The sequence below is a fragment of the Oryx dammah genome, unplaced genomic scaffold (assembly GCF_014754425.2).
Source record: "Oryx dammah isolate SB20612 unplaced genomic scaffold, SCBI_Odam_1.1 HiC_scaffold_11233, whole genome shotgun sequence".
Taxonomy (NCBI): domain Eukaryota; kingdom Metazoa; phylum Chordata; class Mammalia; order Artiodactyla; family Bovidae; genus Oryx; species Oryx dammah.
Window position 1 is genome coordinate 21454 of NW_024080626.1, and position 20964 is coordinate 42417.

Consider the following 20964-nt stretch of genomic DNA (forward strand, 5'->3'; position numbering starts at 1 on the left):
TTGGTGAATAGTATTCCTTTGTTTGGATGTACAAAAGTTCATTTATCCGACCATGTACAGATATCTGGGTTGTTTTCAAGTTTGGACAACATTAACTGAAAAAAGAAAAATGCACAAGGTGAGAGTTATGAGTTAAGTTTTATTTGAGGAAAAATGAGAACTATAGACCAGGAGACAGCATTTCAGATAGCTCTGAGAAACTGCTCCAAAGAGGTAGGAGGGAAAGTCAGTATATATGTGATTTGGGTGAAAGGGGAGTACATGCAATCAAGCACATTTTTTTGCAAAAGGTTTCTGCTGTTCTCACGAAGGTTACTGCTAGTCATGAGGAGAAGACTTACCATGAAGCATTTTAATACTTTTCTAGGTATGAGGAGATGCAAGAATCAGGCTCATAAAATCACCTCCTGAAAATATCTAACTATCTGAAGACCTGTTCTGCTAGTTTTTCCCAAAGCACAGAGTGCTTCTTTCCTGATATCCACCCTGAATTCCTTTCAGAGAATGTTAGAAGGTCAGCAGCTACAGCAGCTCATAGTTTGATCATTATAGAGGCAGATGGCAAGTGCCAGTTTGTAGGTGACAGCAATTATGAACAAAGTGACCGAACTAATAAAGGTTTTTATCTGGTCATGAATTTTCAATGCCTTAGTAAATAAGAAGGGTCACAATTGTTGGATTATATGGTATGGGTATGTTTAGTTTTGTAAGAAACTACCAAGCTGTCTTCCAAAATAGTGGTACCAATTTTGGAGCCTTTCCAAATGTTCCACGTCCTGGACAGCATTTAGTGTTCTCCACGTTCCAGATTTTAGCCGTTGTCTTAGATGTGCAGTGGTATCTCATTCATTTTTTTTTTTAATTTGAATTTCTCTGATGACATATATGATGTAAAGCATATTTTCATGTGCTTACTTGCCATCTGTATCTCCTCTTTGATGAAGTGTTAAGGTCTTTGGCCCATTTTTCAATCAGATTGTTCATTTTCTTTTTTATTGAAGTATAATTGATTTCCACTATTGTATTAGTTTTAGGTGTGTATAATTTTCTATATTCATTTATTTGTTGATGGACCCTTAGGTTGCTTCCATATTTTGGCTATTGTAAACAGCTCTACGATCAACACTGGGGTGTGTGTATCTTTTCAGGTTAGACTTTTCATATTTTCCAAATTTATGCCCAGGAGTGGGATTCCCGGATCATATGGTAGCTGTATTTTTAGAAGGAACCTCCATACTTTTTTCCATGAAGCCTGCACCAGTTTACACACCTACCAACAGTGTATGAAGTTTCCTTTTCTCCACACCCACTCTAACTTTTACTAGTGCAGAATTTTTGATGATGGCCATTCTTTCTAGTATGATATGATACCAGTGGCTTTGAATTACATTTCTCTAATAATTAGTGATGTGAAGCATCTTTTCATGTGCCTGTTAGCCATCTGTATGTCTTCTTTGGATAAATGTCTACTCAAGTCTTCTACCCACTTTTGATTAGGTTTTTCTTTTTCTTTTTTAAATATTAGTTATATAAGCTGTTTGTATATTTTGGAAAATAAGCCCTTATCATCATTTACAAATATCTTCCCCCTCCCTGATACCTCAGTTGGTAAAGAATCCACCTGCAATGCAGGAGACCCTGGTTTGACTCCTGGGTCGGGAAAATCCTCTTGAGTAGGGATACGCTACCCACTCCAGTATTCTTGGGCTTCCTGTGTGGCTCAGCTGGTAAAAATAAATTTGCCTGCAGTGTGAGAAACCTGGGTTTGATCCCTGGGTTGGGAAGATCCCCTGGAGAAGATCCTACTCCAGTATTCTGGCCTGGAGCATTTCATGGGGTCATAAAGAGTTGGACACGAGTGAGTGACTTTCACTCTGACTTCCTATTTCATACACACGTAGGTTTTGCTGATTTATGTCATAGAATGTTTTGCCTATGTTCTCTTCTAGGAGTTTTACAGTGGCATGTCCTAGTTTTAGTCTTTAAAGCATTTTGAGTTTATTTTTCTATCTGGTGTGAAGGAGTGTTCTAATTCATTGATTGATATATGGCTATCCCGCTTTCCTAGCACGACTTGGGGAAGAGACTGTCTTCTTTCCATTGTCTATTCTTGCCTCTTTTGTCATAAAGTGAAAGAAAGTGAAGTCACTCAGTCATGTCCAACTCTTTGTGACCCCATGAACTGTAGCCTACCAGGCTTCTCTGTCCATGGGATTTTCCAGGCAAGAGTACTGGAGTGGGTTGTGATTTCCTTCTCCAGGGGATCTTCCTGACCCAGGGATCAAACTCAGGTCTCCTGTATTGGGGGCAGATGCTTTACCCTCTGAGCCACCAGGGAAGACTGTAAATGTTTGAGTTTACTTCTGGGCTCTCTGCTCGGCTCCACCAATCTACATGTCTGTGTTTGTGCCAATACCATGCTGTATTGATTACTCTAACTTTGTAGTATTGTCTGAAGTCTGGGAGGGTTATGCTTTCATCTTTAGTCTTTTTCCTCAGAATTACTTTAGCAATTCTCTTTCTTTTGTGGTTCCATATAAATTTTTGGATGATTTGTGCTAGTTCTGTGAAAAAAGTCATGAATAATTTGACAGGAATTACATTAACTGTGTAGATTGTTTTGGGTAGTATGGCTGTTTTAGGGTTGTTTGTTTTCTTATCACTGAGATTTAAATGTTCTTTGTATATCTTAGATAACTGTCCTTTATCAGATGGATCTTTTGCAAATCTTTCTCCAAGTCTGTGGCTTGTGTTTTCATTCTCTTAATATTATCTTTCACAGAACGGAATTTTTAATGTTAATGAAGTCCAATTTGTCAGTTATTTCTTTCATGGGTCAAGCCTTTGGTATTTTATCTAAAAAGCCATCACCATACCTGGGGTCATTTATGTTTTTTCCTATGTTATCTTTTAGAAGTTTTACAGTTTTGCATTTTACACTTAGATCTGTGATCCATTTTGAGTTCATTTTTTGAAAGGGTGTAAGGTATGTGTCTAGATTAATGTTTTTGCATGTGGATGTTCAGTTGTTCCAGCACCATTTGTTGAGAGAACAATCTTTGCCCTATTGCATTGCCTTTCCTTCTCTGGCAAAGACCAGCCAACTTTATTTATGGAGGGCTATTTCTGGGCTCTCCATTCTGTTTCATTTATCTATTTTTTTTTCTAGTACTGCACTCTCTTGATTAATCAATTGATTTTTGACAGTTTTTTTTCTGATTTCTGACTAATTTTTTTCTCAGAAAATTAAAATGCAAAGCAGTATTCTTTTCAACTTATTGTCCTGTGACAGCTGGATTTTCACATGCAAAAGTAGAACATTGTACCCATAATTCTCACCATATACAAAATTAACTCAAAAGGGATCAGAGCTATAAGTGTAGGTATTAATACTACAATACTCTTAGAAGAAAATGTAGGATAAATCTTCATAATTTTGGATTAGGAAGCAATTTCTTATGTATAATATGAAAAACACAGGCAGCAACAGAAACAAAAGAAACAAATTTAAATTCACAAATTTTTTTAAAAATTGCATCAAAGAATGCTATAAAGAATAAAAGACAACCCAAACATGGAAGAAAATATTTGCAAGTTAAATATCTAAAAAACTAAGATCATGACATCACTTTGTTGCAAATAGAAGGGGAAAAAGTAGAAACAGTTACAGATTTTATTTTCTTGGGCTCCAAAGTCACTTCAGATGGTGATGAAAGCCAGGAAATTAAAAGACACTTGGAAGAAAAACTATGACAAACCTAGAGAGCATATGCAAAAGCAGAGAAATCACGTTGCCTACAAAAGTCTGTAAAGTCAAAGCTATGGTTTTTTGAGTATGGATGTGAGAGACCATAAAGAAGGGGGTGAGCTCCAAAGAATTGATGCTTTTAAACTGTGGTGCTAGAGAAGACTCTTGAGAGTTCCTTGGACAACAGAAGATTAAATACCAGTCAATCCTCAGGAAATCAACCCTGAATATCATTGGAAGGACTGATGCTGAAGCTATACTTTGGCCACCTGATTTGAACAGATGACTCACTGGAAAGGACCTTGACATTGGGAAAGACTGAGAGCAAGAGGAGAAGGGGAAAATAGAGGATGAGATGTTTGGATGGCATCACCAACTCAGTGCATGTGAGTTTGAGCAAACTCTGGCAGACAGGGAAGGATAGGGAAGCCTGGCATGCTGCAATCCATGGGGTCTCAAAGAGTTGGACATGACTTAGAGACTAAAGAACAACAACAAAGGACCTAACCTAGGTTGCCATTTCCTTCTCCAGAGGATCTTCCCAACGCAGGGATCGAACCCAGGTATCCTGCATTCCAGGCAGACACTTTACCTTCTGAGCCACCAGGGAAGTCCATATTATATAAAGAACACTACAAATCAAAAAGAACCTAATTTTTTTAAAGAGGCAAAGGATTTGAATAGACTTTCTCCCGAGAACTTGTGTAAATGGCCAATGAGCACCTGAAAAAAATGTTAATAGTTACTCATAAGGGAAATGTAAATCAAGCCACAATGAAATACTAATTTACACCCACTAGGATAAATGTAGGGCTTCCCTGGTGGCTCAAATGGTAAAGAATCTGCCTGGAACATGAGAAACTTGGTTTGATCCCTGGATCAGGAAGATCTCCTGGAGAAGGAAATGGCAACCCACTCCAGTATTCTTGCCTAGAGAATTCCATGGACAGAGGAACCTGGCAGGCCCAAGTCCACGGGGTTGCAAAGAGTCAGACATGACTGAGCAGCTAACATACTACTAGGATAAATGTCATTTTTAAAAACTAAAGCATATTCGTGAATTTGTGTGAGAGTATGGAGAAATGGAACCCTCATACAGCCCTAGTGGGAATGTAAATGATGCATTCACTGTGGAAAATTTTGACCATTTCCTCCAAAAACATTAAAGATTGAGTTATTATAGGAAATTCTACTCTTATGTATGTATAGAGATGTGAAAATGTATGATCACACCAATACTTGTATAAGAATGTTAATAGCTGCATTCTTCATTATAGGCAACAAGGAGATACAATCCACAGATAAGTGGATAAAATAAATGTGATGTATCTACAAGATGGAATATTTAGTTATGAAAAGCAAAGAAATGTGATAGCATGCTACAACATGGATGAACCTTGAAAATCTTATGCTAATTGAAAGGAAGTATTCGCAAAAGACAATCTACCTTATATATGTATAGATATACTGGTATATTTTGAAGATATTGTTGGTTTGATTCCAGACCACCAATGAAAAAAATATTTCAGTAAAGTGACTGATATTAAATTTTGCTTTCCCAGTTCATATAAAAGTTATGTTACATTGTAATGTTGCTAAATGTGGAATAGCATCCTGTCTTAAAAAATGTACATTCCTTAATTTACAAATTCTTTATTGCTTAAAATTTATCTGATTCTTCAAAGAGTCATCATAGTAACATCAAAGACCACTTATCACAGATCAGTATAGCAAATATAACAATAATGAAAAGGTGTGAACCATTGCAAGATTACCGAAATGTGACACAGAGACATAAAGTGAGCAAAGCTGTTGGGAAAATGGCACTATACACTTGTTCACACAGGGTTGCCACAATTTGTTAAAAACAGTATCCGTGAAGCACAATAAAGCAAAATGCAATAAAATAAGGTATTGCTATATAGATATAGACCTATATATTCCATTTATATGAAAATCACACGTGTTATGTGATTCCATTGATATGTAATGTCCAAAATAGGCAGAGAGACCAGGTATAGTTTAGTGTTTACCAGGAATTATAGATGGGGTATTGGGAAAATTCCTGAGTTGATTTGTTTGTTTTTACTTGGAATGAGTGAGATGATGGAAATGTTCTATAATCAGATAGTGGTGATAGTTGCACAAAATTGTGAATAAACATATACTTTAAAACAGATAATTTGCTTTAAAATGGGACAATTAAAATTTTATGAATTTTATCTCAATTTCAAAAGCTCTGTTTTCTTTACCAAATGTCAGATTTTAGATATTGTTAATCTTGCTTAAATTATGGATCAACTATGGATCTGATGTCTATCCAACATAATCTTTGAAGACCTCCATATTATGTGGAATGTAAGAAGCTGATTCACAAAGCTTGTGTGGAAAACAGTCATGCAATCTGGTAGAATTTCCATTCACTTATGGATACTAATTTCCATCAATACACTAAACCTTCCTAGAGAACAGTTACATTATTTGCTTTTGCTTACCACCTTTTCCCTATCATTATACAGGGCATGACACATAGTAGGGTTTCTTGTTAATAATATATTGAATAAAAGCAAAAAGAAAAATTAATTACAATAATTATAGGGAAATGGGAAGCAAGATGGTAGAGTGGAACCTTGAGTGCAATCCCTGTCATAGGCACACTGAAATCACAACTAACTGTTGAACAACCATCAGTAAAAAAGACTGGAACCTACCAAAACAGATAGCATTAGTGTTAGTCACTCAATCAGGTCCAACTCTTTGCAACCCCATAGACTGTAGCCCACCAGGTTCCTCTGCCCATGGGATTTTCCAGGCAAGAATACTGAAGTGGTTGCCATTTCCTTCTCCAGGGGTTCTTCCCAACCCAGGGATTGCGCCCAGATCTCCCACCTTGCAGGCAAACTCTCCACCATCTGAGTTACCAGGGAAGCTCCTGATATATACTACATCTTCTTTATCTACTCATCTTTCAGTGGACGTTTAGTTGCTTCCATGGCTGTTGTAAATAGTGCTGCATTTACTTTGGGTGAACACTGGGTGGCCTGTGTCTTTTCACTTTATAGATAAAGCACCTCCCTTTATCTTAGACAAAAGTGTAGTCTGAAAGACTCCACAATTATATTAAAAAAAAGAAGTCAAAGAAAGCTGAGTCATTATCATTTTCTGCTCTCGAGTAAAAAGAGCCCAGTGTCTGAAATGAGAGGGAAGCTGCTGCAGAAGGTTGACTAAATCTGTTTTAGTTCCTGCCCTGTGCCCCCTGATGCCTTGGAGCTCCAAGAGCAAACACGCCAGCTATGCATTTTAGGACAAAAAACCACACACATTCTTAGATGATTTGCAGAGTTTCATTTTCCCAAGTATACACCTGCAGGAGGAGATACAAATATCTGCAGATACTCTACATCCAAAGACATAGAGAAGAAACCACCACTAGGTGATAGAAGGAACACACTCACAGTATAATCAGATCTCATACCCAGCAGTAGGCCACCTACAAAGTGGAGAAGTATTATATCACAGTTCTTCTACAGAGAGAAAGTTCTGAGCCCCACTGAAGATTTCCTAGATGGGGGTTTGACATTGATAGAAGAAATCCCCACAGCATTTTCCTTTGAAGTCCTAAATAGCCAAAGCAATCATGAGAAAGAAAAATAGAGCTGGAAGAATCAGACTCCCTGACTTCAGACTATACTACAAAGCTATGGAAATCAAAACAGTATGGTACTAGAACAAAAACAGAAATACAGCTCAATGAAACAGGATAGAATCCCAGAAATAAATCCACACACCTATGGTTAATTAATCTATAACAAAGGAGGCAAGAACATACAAAGGAGGCAAGAACATACAATGGAGAAAAGACAGTCTCTTCTATAAGTGATTCTTGGAAAACTGGACAGCAGCATATAAAAGAATAAAATAAGAACATTCTCTAACTCCATATACAAAACTAAAATCAAAATGGATTAAAGACCTAATTGTAAGATCAGTTCAGTTCAGTCGCTCAGTCGTGTCCGACTCTTTGAGACCCCATGCATCACAGCACACCAGGCCTCCATGTCCATCACCAACTCCCGGAGTTTACCCAAACTCATGTCCATTGAGTTGGTGATGCCATCCAGCCATCTCATCCTCTGTCGTTCCCTTCTCTTCCTGCCCCCAATCCCTCCCAGCATCAGAGTCTTTTCCAATGAGTCAACTCTTCGCATGAGGTGGCCAAAGTATTGGAGTTTCAGCTTCAGCATCAGTCCTTCCAATGAACACCCAGGACTGATCTCCTTTAGGATGGACTGGTTGGATCTCCTTGCAGTCCAAGAGACTCTCAAGAGTCTTCTCCAACACCACAGTTCAAAAGCGTCAATTCTTTGGCACTCAGTTTTCTTCACAGTCCAATTCTCACATCCTTACATGACCACTGGAAAAACCATAGCCTTGGCTAGACAGACCTTTGTTGGCAAAGTAATGTCTCTGCTTTTGAATATGCTATCTATGTCGGTCATAACTTTCCTTCCAAGGAGTAAGCATCTTTTCATGTAAGATAGGATACTATAAAACTCCTAGAAGGAAAAATAGGCAGAACACTCTTCAATGTAAATCCCCAAAGTTTCTTTTTGGATCCATCTTATAGAGTAATGGAAATAAAAACAAAAATAAACAAATGGAACCTAATTAAACTTAAAAGACTTCACACAGTAAAGGAAACCATAAACAAAACATAAAACCTGCAGAATGAAAGAAAATATTGCAAACCACGTGACCAAGAGGCAATTAATTTCCAAAATATATAAACAGCTCATGCAGCTTAATATCAAAAACAACTCAATCAAAAAATCAGCAGATGCCCCAACTAGAAATTTCTCCAGAGAAGCCATACAGATGGCCAACAGGAAATGAAAAGTTACTCAACATCAATAATTATAGAGAAATGTGAATCAAAACTACAATGAGCAGTCAGAATGGCAATCATCAAAATGTCTACAAATAACAAATGCTGGAGAGGGTGTGAAAAAAAAGGGGCACTGTTAGTGGGAATGTAAATTGCTACAACCATTATGGAGAATAGTATGATATTCCTTAGAAAACTAAAAATAGAGATGCCATATGATCCAAGATTCCCTCTCCGGGGCATACATCCATGGAAAACTCTAATTCAAATACATGCACTCAAAAAAAAAAAAAAAAACAAAAAAAAAAAAACCAAATACATGCACTCAGTGATTACAGCCACACTACTTACAATAGCCAAAAACATGGAAGATGAATGGATATCAGCAGATGAATGGATAAAGAAGATGTGGTATATATACACATACATAGACACACACAATGGAAAATTATTCAGCCATTAAAAAAGAGTGAAATAAATAACATCTGAAGCAAAATGATGGACCTAAAAATTGTCATACTAATTGGAGTAAGCCTGATATTGCTTATATGTAGAATCTAAAACAAAATAATATAAATGAACTCATTTCCAAAACAGAAATATACTGACAGATGTAAAAAACAAATTTATGGTTAGCCAATGGGGAAAGTCAGGAGGGATAAATTAAAGAGTTTGAGATTAACAAATACACAATACTATATAGGGGCTTCCCTGATGACTCAGACATTAAAGAATCTGCCTGCAATGCGGGAGACCTGAGTTCAGTCTCTGGGTTGGGAAGATCCCCTGGAGGAGGACATGGCAATGCACTCCAGTATTCTTGCCTGGAGAATCCCCAAGGATGGAGGATCTTCCCAGGCTACAGTCTTTGGGGTTGCAAAGAGTCAGACACAACTGAGCAACTAAGCACAGCATAATACTATGTATAAAATAGGTAAACAACAAAGACCTACCATATAGCACAGGGAACTATACTTAATGTGTAATAGTCTAGAATGGAAAGAATCTGAAAAAGAGTGTGTGTATGTGTGTGTGAGTGCACACGTGTGCACACATGCATATATATACATATGTGCTTACAGACATACATATATGTATACATACATATATAGCTGAATCACTTTACTGTACACCTGAAGCTAACAGAATATTGTAAATCAGTATTCAATTAAATTTTTAAAATGTTTTTACAAAGTAAAAGAATGCATGCATGAATTTACCAGCATTCACTGAACAATGTTTTTATAATAAAAATAGGCCATGAAAGTAGTTGAATGCATTTTCATAATGTGGCTCCATATTTGTACGTTTTAATGGATACTTTCATTAAGAATTAATACTAAGGAAGGTAAATGAAAGGAACTCCCATTTAGATTATCTCTTAGAGGTGAAAATGTTTACTGAAAGGGAGAGCAGGTCTGATACCACATATGTAGCCATTTTAAACTTGCTTTCTAGTAGTCTGCATTATTGCCATTATAACCAAGCTTTAAATGAGGTTTTGACTAATCAGATTTCACTCAGTTTCTTGTTGGTTGAGAGGTAAAGAGAAATAGTAGAGCATCAGACCTGGACTACAAATGAATATCCTAATCAGTAAAAGCAGAGTTGCCTGGCCTGCCAGGATCACTGAACTGTCTCTTGATTCTTTATGAGAGAGAAAATAACAATATTTTTTCTCCCAAACTTCAGAAATCATATAATATCTTTGAATAGTCTTTGCACTTCATTCAGTTAGGTTACTAGATATGTCTTTCGTTTTATAATTTAAGTCTGTCCTGATTAACATTTTTGATCAGAAGATTGACGTGGAGTATTTGTGAGAATTCAAGCCCCCAGATTCCTCTTCTAAAGGGTTTGACCTTTTAGAATAAACAGAAGTCCAGCTGTCTGTACTTTTAATAAACTCCCAAGTAATGGATTTTTATTGACTTTTGAGACTGTTTCCTTAATGATAGTTACCAGAAGTATTTGTGTGCTATAATCCAATAATACAACCAACAAAACAAGAAAGGGCATTTTAATCAAGTGAATGCTATTTAACATTTTATTGATTGAAATATTCAATATTCATGATTACAAATCCCATTAGATTTTCTATTCTCAAACACACAATTAAGATAGGTTTTCAACTATCAATGTATAATTGAAGAAAGAAAATTGAAATCCTTCATTGAGGGGTTCTTAGAGTTGAAAAATTCTCCAACAATGTATATTCTGTTTTGTGTACTACTGAAGGCTTAGTCTGGTCATCTAAGAATTTAAACCGTTGACTGAGAAGACTAATTGATTGTAGAATCCATAGCAAAATAGGATTGCAATAAAAGCCATAGGAATGTGTAGCTGAGGCAGGGTCAGCAACAACCCCAATGACTAAAACCAATACTTCCACTATTTTTTCTGTGAAGAAAGAAAAAGAGAGAAAAATTATTTTTGAAAAATATTTTAAATTGCATAAGTATTGCACTAAGTGCTTCTCCATGAGGAGAATCTTACTGTGAGAGAGCTAGGCGGGCTATGCTCCCTTCCACAAGCAGCGGGGGCCCCTCCCATCCTCCCTACCCTGCACAGGTCCTTCTGATCCCCTGGGGCTATTTGACTCTTCCTACATGCTCCCTCCTGACTCAACCTGGGAAACTACCCAGACCTCAGGAGGAGAGTTAGAGACTATTTTCCTTGTTTCTAGAAATAGAAGCCCATCTGGGGATTCAGTGAGAGGAAACACCAGTGAGAGAAAAGGAGGCAGGAAGTAGGATAACTGGCTGAACCTTCAAACTGGGAATTCCCTCAGGGGGAAGGAGGCAGGCAGGGAGGTTGGGCAGAAGTGTCCTAGACTGCCCTACTCTCTGAGGAAAGTTTGGAGTCTTGTCATGGAGTTCAGAGGACAAAGTGAACCATCAGAGGAGCTCTTTCCTGATATAAATTGCCAATTATGATGGATTAAAATTTCTGAAGTTGATAGCGTTTCTTGCTCAGTTATGCTCTCTGTAGCTTGGAGCTTAACTTCAGCCTCTGAAGTTAAGAATTACTTTATATTGGTGACCAGATTGCCAACAGTAGGTGATAGTAATTAAATCAAATTAATGTAATTGGTTTATGCTTGTGGGTAATATCCAGCAGGGATATACTTCAAGGTCAGATAAAACTACTTTTAGGAATATGACTTCAGGGAAAGGTACCAGTGTGTTTCTGTGGCTTTCACAAGAAAGAACAATTGTTTTCCATGTATATTGTGCCTTGACTATCAGAGACATGGATGTTCCTATTACTTTCTGATTGTTTGTTCATTATTTTGGAAGAGGCGATATTGAGTCTTGTGCTCTTACAGCTTTTTAGTGCAGAAAATGCACTTATTGCTGTACGTTTGGCCATCGGTTGCACAGAGTGGATCTACTTCTTTTGTGCAAATATCTGGTTGATCCACATACTCCTTACAATCTGGCTGTTGAACATAAACAGACAAGATAAAATTTTTCAGATGATGAACTTTTTGAATCAAATATTCTTTACTCTTAATACAACATGATATGCATCAAAATCCAATAAATATTTTCTATATTGATGCTAAAAATAAACATCAAGTATCAACAGTCTGATAAAATATAAATATATATATTGATGTATTTTTACTACCCCTGTGTTATGTTTTAAAAACATACAAATAGCTGAATAAACTTGTTTTATAATTTAATCACTATGCCTCTATTTCACCTCATACTTGGGCGAGATTTTCCCCATTATCTCATACCACAAAAAATTATAAAAGTGAATGTGTTACAAGTCTCCTTTTTCTCAATAGTTTTACTACTATATAATCTGATAGTTTAAATTATCACCATATATGTATGTATTCATATATATGAGTGTTTGTATATGTATATTTAGCCATATACATATATATGTAATTTGGTGAGTAATGGCTCTGTAGGTAATACACATAAATAAACAATAATGTATGATTTCTTACATGGCCTGCTTTCTGAATGTCTTAAACACCTTAAATTTTTTAGATCTTTAGAAGTATAGTTGATTTTCTTCAACTCTATATATTTGACCCTGTGACAATGTAAAAATTAGTTTATATTCCTTTAAGTAGAAAATTAAAAGACGCTTACTCTTTGGAAGGAAAGTTATGACCAACCTAGATAGCATATTCAAAAGCAGAGACATTACTTTGCCAACAAAGGTCTGTCTAGTCAAGGCTATGGTTTTTCCAGTGGTCATGTATGGATGTGAGAGTTGGACTGTGAAGGAAGCTGAGTGCCAAAGACTTGATGCTTTTGAACTGTGGTGTTGGAGAAGACTCTTGAGAGTCCCTTGGACTGCAAGGATATCCAACCAGTCCATCCTAAAGGAGATCAGTCCTGGGTGTTCATTGGAAGGACTGATGTTGAAGCTGACACTACGATATTTTGGCCACCTGATGGGAAGAGTTGACTCATTGGAATAGACCCTGATGCTGGAAAGGACTGGGGGCAGGCAGAGAAGGGGACGACCGAGGATGAGATGGCTGGATGGCATCACCGACTTGATGGACATGGGTTTGGGTGGACTCCAGGAGTTGGTGATGGACAGGGAAGCCTGCTGTGCTGCGATTCATGGGGTCGCAAAGAGTCAGACATGAGTGAGCGACTGACCTGAACTGAAGTAGATAAAAGTTGTTTTGATCTTCTTGTTTGCTAGGATTATCAATTCTACATTAAAACCACTTTTCAGATGTCTGTGTATAATAAGGTTTATTCCCAATAATTTTGAATAATGTGATAATTTTACTTTGTATGAAAAGGCAAACAGTTTTATGTGACTGGCAAGATACTATTTCTTGAACTTGGTGGAATAATAACAGCCTGTTACTTTTTGAAGGAGTATGTTGTACACTTTTTTGGTGAAATTTGCTATTAAAATTTTACACATAAAATAATTTTTTTTTCATTTCCCAAATTAATTGCTGTGAACTTGCCCTTTTGTGAATTTCTCTGGAAGGTGCAAAAGCAGTTTCTGCAACCAATAGACAAAAGAAAAATTAAAAAGAAGAAGAAGAGGGAAAACAGTATCTTTAATGGTAAGTACCCACATCTTTTGGGCTTCCCTGGTAGCTCAGATGGTAAAGAATCTGCCTGCAATGCAGGAGACCTGAGTTCAATCCCTGGGTTGGGAAGGTCCCCTGGAGGAGGGCATGGCAACTCACTCCAGTATTCTTGCCTGGAGAATCCCCATGGACCAAGGAGCCTGGTGGGCTATAGTCCATGGGGCTGCAAACAGTCAGGCATGACTGAGTGACTAAGCACACACCCACATCTTTTACTAGCAAAATACTATGTAAGTTTCATACTCAAAACATCTCACATAATGAGGTGAGACTTTTGTGGCAGTATCAAAAAAGTAATTTCACAAAAGAACTTGAAATCTAGAAACAGAATTCTAAATTCATCTTAATCTGTGAAAAATGACTGCTGCTGCTGCTGCTGCTAAGTCGCTCCAGTTGTGTCCGACTCTGTGCGACCCCATAGACGGCAGCCCACCAGGCTCCACCATCCCTGGGATTCTCCAGACAAGAACACTGGAGTGGGTTGCCATTTCCTTCTCCAATGCGTGAAAGTGAAAAGTGAAAGTGAACTCACTCAGTCGTGTCCGATTCTTCGAGTCCCCATGGACCGCAGCCTACCAGGCTCCTCCATCCGTGGGATTTTCCAGGCAACAGTACTGGAGTGGGGTGCCATTGCCTTCTCCAGCGAAAAATGACCAAGTACAGTTTAATCTTTGGAGATACTATTTTTTTTTCATATTTATCATGACACATTGTTGTCAGAGAAAACAGCTTGTTGTGTGTGTGTGTGTGTGTGTGTGTGAGTCACTTAGTTGTGTCCAATTCTCTGTGACCCCATGGACTGCAGTCCACCAGGCTCCTCTGTCCATGGGATTCTCCAGGCAAGAATACTGGAGTGGATTGCCATGTCCTTCTCCAGGGGACCTTCCTGACACAGGGATCGAACCCAGGTCTCCTGCATTACAGGCAGATTCTTTATCATCTGAGCTATAGGGAAGTCCCTAATATGCCTGTATGAAGTCACTTAATATGAATAAGTTAATTACTACTTAATTCTTTCACACTTAGCTCGAGTTTCATGGACAACTTTCATACCTCACAGTTACTCTACTTTGAAATTGATGGGCTGCCTCTGTATAAAGGAAGATAAGTTGTCAGCAGAGGGATCAATTAGTTCTCTCCTTACACAAAATCTTGACTTTAGTGCGCTCAGAGCTGGCAAACAATGAATTGGATTGTCCAGGAATTTTGGATCTAGAGGACAGTATTACCCCCCACACTGCATTTAGAAACCTGACCTCCAAAAAGGGGGAAAATTAGATAAATATCTTTAGTCATAAATTATCAAACACCTAAATTCTATTGCTTATTCTAACCATCCCTTCTGTCTCCACCTTTCTGAAGTGGGAAATGAGAAACCAATCTACTGATGCAATTTTTAAAGAGATACTTGTGACATGTCTCATTTCATTTGCCAGTTTAAGTATTCCATACCCAGCACAGCAAGTTCCTCCATTCCTGTGTAGTAGTAGTTATTTCCTGCATCTTCTATGATGCTTGAACTGCTTCATCCAGAAGTGAAAAATATACTCACCAGAATAAAGATGAAATGCCAAGCCAATGATGAAAATAATGTTGATCCATGATGAGAAGGACATGATGTTATCAAGTCTGTGGAAGACACCATTAGGAGTATCTGTAACAGTTGTGCATGCCACTTTAGATAGAATCTTAAGCCAATTTCTACTAAAGACATTGCTCCCACCTAGATGGCTGTTCCTTTTGCTTTCCCACAACCCTATGATTCAATAAAACATGGTGTCATTGTTGGAAGGCTTACCCAGAGACGTTTAAGAGAGCCCAGGAAAATAACACTGTTGACAAAATGGAAAGAACTGGTTACTCTCTCAGCTTTTCTATCAGCCAGCCTGATTGCCTGTAGTACCAATGCATGTTTGGGTCTCAGTTATTTTCCTCAGAAAATAGAAACAGTTATTTCTGGAAAGACTAACCTGGAGCAGTCCTCCTGGGAGTGGTACATGCCAGGATACCCACACCTTCCTAGATTCCTCACCTGACCTCCCTGACAGCGAGAGAATGGGGAGTGATGTCAGCGGCTCTGGAGACTGTGGCTGTCTTGCTCACCTGCCTCCTCAGCCATCTCCTTCCAGCTCAGTCTCTTTTATTGTTCCGCTGGTGAAGAGTTTGATGGGGGTAAGACTGATGGCCCAGGACAGATAAGACACAGAGCTATTCTGTGTCCTCACTGGAAGCTGTAGATTAGGTCAGGAGAGATGCCTCACAAGTAACCCTCCATTAATCTTCCCTCAGTAGGAGGCTTGGGAACAACTTGATCTCATGTACCCAGAAATATGGGTTAGAGATCCTAAGATAGAGAAGAGAGGCGAAAGCTTTCCAAGCATGAGTTGAACAAAGTAAAGAGAATCAAGCAGGAAAGAGAAGAGTCTGGGGATGGTAATTAGATAATTAAGGACATAAACTCTCAAAAGTTTTCATAACTGTTGGCATATTACAATTACCTGGGAAATGGTAAAAATAATGCATTCACCATCTTGCAATCAGAATTGTGAATCAATTACTCAAAGAGTATACCTGGATAGTGGAACAGTATTTTAAACTGAGATAACTGACATAAAACATGGCATAAATTTAGGATGTACAGTGTGTTGATTTCATTGTTTATTTTATTATGATTACCGGTGTCAGTTCAGTTGTTCAGTCGCTCAGTCGTGTCCGACTCTTTGCGACCCCATGAATTGCAGCACGCCAGGCCTCCCTGTAGTCTTACATAATACCTTTGTCATGGTAATTGATTCTATATTTTTCTTTGTAGTAAGAGCAATGAAGTTTATCACAGAGTTCTGTTGACTATAATCACTACACTGTGCATTAGATGTCCAGAACTTACTTTTTGGAGCAGAAGACAGTGAAAGGTGGGGAGTGAAGTTGAGACTAAATGAAACAATGCTTTAAATTATATGGTAAAATTTGATTTTACATCAGAGATGTTTGGGGATATTTTTGCGATATTGGAGGCTTTGTTGTTGTTGTTGTTTTTTAATGCAGAGAATTTTTCATTGCTATGTTTTCTTATCAGCTCCTATAGTCTGACTTAGTGGAAAGAGCATTGGCAGGAGAAGGATCCAAGTACAAACCCCATCTATCAGTGAGTCACCTGGACTCAATATTCAAACTGCATAATCTACAGTTTTCTTATTGTAAATATGAGAATTATAGTATCTATCTTATATATTTGTGATAAATGAGGATAAAACATTTAAACCCTCTGCACTTGTTTTGTATTGGGTGGATATCATCACCTGAATTCTTCCTGCTACTTTCTTCAGTGAAGAAATCCAGGGTTTTTAAAAAGAAATTTTGAGACAGTAATTTTTATGCCAATTCAATTTGTTGAATTAAAAATTATGCACAGTGTAAAAGTTGAGGGTTATGTTTTATTTGGTGGATGTACTGAGGACTTCAAGCCCAGGAGGCAGCATCTCAAGTAGCAATGAGAAAACAGCTCCAAGGAGGTGCAGGATATATGAGTTTTGCAACCAAGGGAAGTTAATAGGAACAAAAGTATACTGTTAATAAAAGAAATTTAGATATCTCAGTGTAAGGAATTTAAAACTTTTCTATGTATGGGAAGATGCAGAGTCTGGGCTTACTGAAATCATTCCTTTGGTATACATGCCAGCAGTCTGGGGCCCGTATCCTGCGCTTTCACAGAGTTCTTCAGGACTTACCCATGGGAGTGGCTGTGGTCTAATGGCTGCTAGATGGCAGATATTCTTCGTTTCCTTCCTGAGTTTCCTCAGGGCTCACCAGCTCACCATCAGTGGTGGCTGTAATCACCAATAACTATGACTTCCTTTGCTTACTGATATGGCAGGGAATATTTTATTTTTCAATTTGAAGAGCCCACATTGACATGTACAGAAAGTATTCCTTTACTATAGTGAAATGGATATTGTGCTTATACTTCCTCTTTGAATTCTGCACAAAGATACCATCAGTGAAGCCTGTGGCAGACCTGTGCTTCCAGAACAGGACATTTTAGAGAAGACTAAACTGAAGCCTAGAGGTGAAGTTGTGGGGTAGTTCTTTATACCCATTTAATGCATATTTGTTGGCAAAGATTAAGAACAGGAGAGACTGCCTAGGAATCTCAGCAGGCTTCAAGTGTTTTTAAATTAATCAGTGAAGGTAATGTTAGATGGCTAAGTTATTTAGTATTGCTTCACAAGGAAAAAACAAAGAAATGAAACACCTGTCCAATGTATCCAAAAATATTGCTGAAAGAAATTACAGAAGTTGCTTCATTTGCTATTATTTTCTCCCATTCAGAAGGCTGTCTTTCACCTTGCTTATATTTTCCTTTGTTGTGCAGAAGCTTTTAATTTTAATTAGATCCCATTTGTTTATTTTTGCTTTTATTTCCAGTATTCTTGGAGGAGGATCATAGAGGATCCTGCTGTGATTTATGTCAGAGAGTGTTTTGCCTATGTTCTCCTCTAGGAGTTTTATAGTTTCTGGTCTTACATTTAGATCTTTAATCCATTTTGAGTTTATTTTTGTGTGTGGTGTTAGAAAGTGATCTAGTTTCATTTTTTTACAAGTGGTTGACCAGTTTTCCCAGCACAGCCAGGACATGGAAACAACCTAGATGTCTATCAGCAGATAAATGGATAAGAAAGCTGTGGTACATATACACAATGGAGTATTACTCAGCCATTAAAAAGAATACATTTGAATCGGTGCTAATGAGATGGATGAAACTGGAGCCGATTATACAGAGTGAAGTAAGCCAGAAAGAAAAACACCAATACAGTATAATAACACATATATATGGAATTTAGAAAGATGGCAATGATGACCCTGTATGCGAGACAGCAAAAGAGACACAGATGTGTAGAGCGGACTTTTGGACTCTGAGGGAGAGGGAGAGGGTGGGATGATTTGGGAGAATGGCATTGAAACATGTATACTATCATGTAAGAAACAAATCGCCAGTCTATGTCCGATGCAGGACACAGGATGCTTGGGGCTGGTGCACTGGGATGACCCAGAGAGATGATATGGGGTGGGAGGTGGGAGGGGGGTTCATGTTTGGGAACTCATGTACACCCGTGGTGGATTCATGTCAATGTATGGCAAAACCAATACAGTAGTGTAAAGTAAAATAAAGTAAAAATAAAAATTTAATTAAAAAGAAAGAAAGAAAGAAAGAAATTACAGAAGACCTAAAGTAATGTAAACAAAGCCCATGTTCATAGTTTGGAAAACTTACCATTGTTCAGAGAGCAGTAACGGCTAAAGCAATCTGTATATTCACTGCAAAAATGTTCAGGGTGTTACAGCAGGCAGGTAGGTAGGTATGACCAGAGAAATGTGGGCAGGGACCACATAGCAGGAAATTTTGCATCTTGTAAACAGAAGGGGTTCATGGGCAGACAAAGAAAAGAAGGAATCTTCACATTGACAGCCACACATTTTAGGTGGAGTGTCCTGAAAGCTGAGTAAGAAAGGTAGGAATCTCCTGCTTTAGAATGTAACCTGTTGCTCATTTTGCTCTCATTTCAATAAAATTAGCCTTACAGATAAGAAGGACTCATCATGCAACACGATGACACTTCTGATCTAAGCTATAAAAGGACAAAAACCCTCTTCCCTGAGGGAAAATGGAGCTGGGATGAAAGTCAGGGACCAAGACTCTCAAACTCCTCCTTCCCAAGTTAAAGTTCCACCCGTTCATTTGTCTGCCTCTCATAACTGGCTTGCTAAAGAAACCCAGGGCAGCAGCATCTCACCTGCCTGCCTGCTCTCCCTCTGAGAGTGTGTTCTTGTTTAAATAAATTCTCACTTTCTTAATCTCCCTGTGTCATCTCCATATTTCTTCATGAGGAAGAAAGAACCTTAAAATTCACTGGAAACAAGAGTTCCCACTGCCCTTTTTGTTGAAGTTGACAATCTGATACTAAAATTCACGTTGGCATTCAAGGGACCTTGTGTAGCCAAAAACATCTTGAAAAAGGTTGGGGACCCACATATGCAGATTTAATGCCTACTCTAAAGTTGTAGTGATTAGGCAAAAAACAAAAAAGAAAACTGTGGTCAAAACATAAGAACAAACATAGAAAAATAGTACAGAATAATGACTTAAAATAAGTTCATACATGCGTATTGCCTTGATTTTTAAAACTTTGTTTTTTACAGCAATTATAGGTTTACCTTAAAATTGAGGGGAAGGTATAGAGATTTCCCATATACTCCCTGCTCCATACATGCAAAGCTTCCCAGTTACTAACATCATTCACCAGATGTTATATTTTCTATCTTTCTTTCTTTTTTAATCAAGGACAAACTTACATTGACTCACCCAAAGTTCATAGTTTACTTTAGGGCTCACTCTTGGTGTTGTACATTCTATGTGTATGTACAAAAATTTAATGAAATATATCCACCATCTAGTCAAGGCTATGGTTTTTCCAGTAGTCATGTATGGATGTGAGAGTTGGACTATAAAGAAAGCTGAGTGCTGAAGAATTGATGCTTTTGAACTATGGTGCTGGAGAAGACTCTTGAGAGTCTTCTTGAGATCCAACCAGTCCATCCTAAAGGAGATCAGTCCTGGGTGTTTATTAAAAGAACTGATGTTGAGGCTGAAACTCCAAAACTTTGGCCACCTGATACGAAGAGCTGACTCATTTGAAAAGACCCTGATGCTGGGAAAGATTGATGGCAGTAGGAGAAGGGGACGATGAAGGATGAGATGATTGGATGGCATCACCAACTCAATGGACATGAGTTTGAGTAAACGCCGGGAGTTGGTGATGGACAGGGAGGCCTGGCGTGCTGTAGTCCATGGGGTTGCAAAGAGTCGGACACGACTGAGCGACTGAACTGAACTGGACGGATCCACCATTGTAGTATCATACAGAGTAATTTCACCACCTAAAAATCCCTGTGTTCTGTCTATTCATGTCTCTCCCTTTGCACCCACTCAGACTCTGGCAACCACTGATCTTTTTATTGTCTAAGTAGTTTTGCCTTTTCTGGAAGGCCATGTAGTTAGAATCCTACAATATGTAGGCTATTCAGATTGGCTTCTTTCACTTAGTGATATGCATTTATATTTCCTCTATGTTGTCATGGATTAAGGGCTTACTTATTTTTATTGGTGAATAGTATTCCTTTGTTTGGATGTACAAAAGTTCATTTATCCGACCATGTACAGATATCTGGGTTGTTTTCAAGTTT

At 38.0% G+C, this 20964-nt stretch overlaps 1 protein-coding gene across 1 annotated transcript in view; it reads right to left on the minus strand.

Moving 5' to 3' along the window:
• LOC120861369 (serine protease inhibitor Kazal-type 10-like) overlaps positions 1-12371 on the minus strand; it is a gene marked incomplete at its 3' end in the record, with an annotated part of 21872 nt that extends 9501 nt beyond the window's left edge. The window contains exons 1-2 of the mRNA XM_040237010.1: positions 12345-12371; positions 11960-12075 (exon numbers count right to left, since the gene is read on the minus strand). Coding sequence (XP_040092944.1) covers positions 11960-12075; positions 12345-12371 — 143 coding nt within the window. The remainder of the gene's footprint in view (positions 1-11959; positions 12076-12344) is intronic.
• Positions 12372-20964: the final 8593 nt, after the last annotated feature.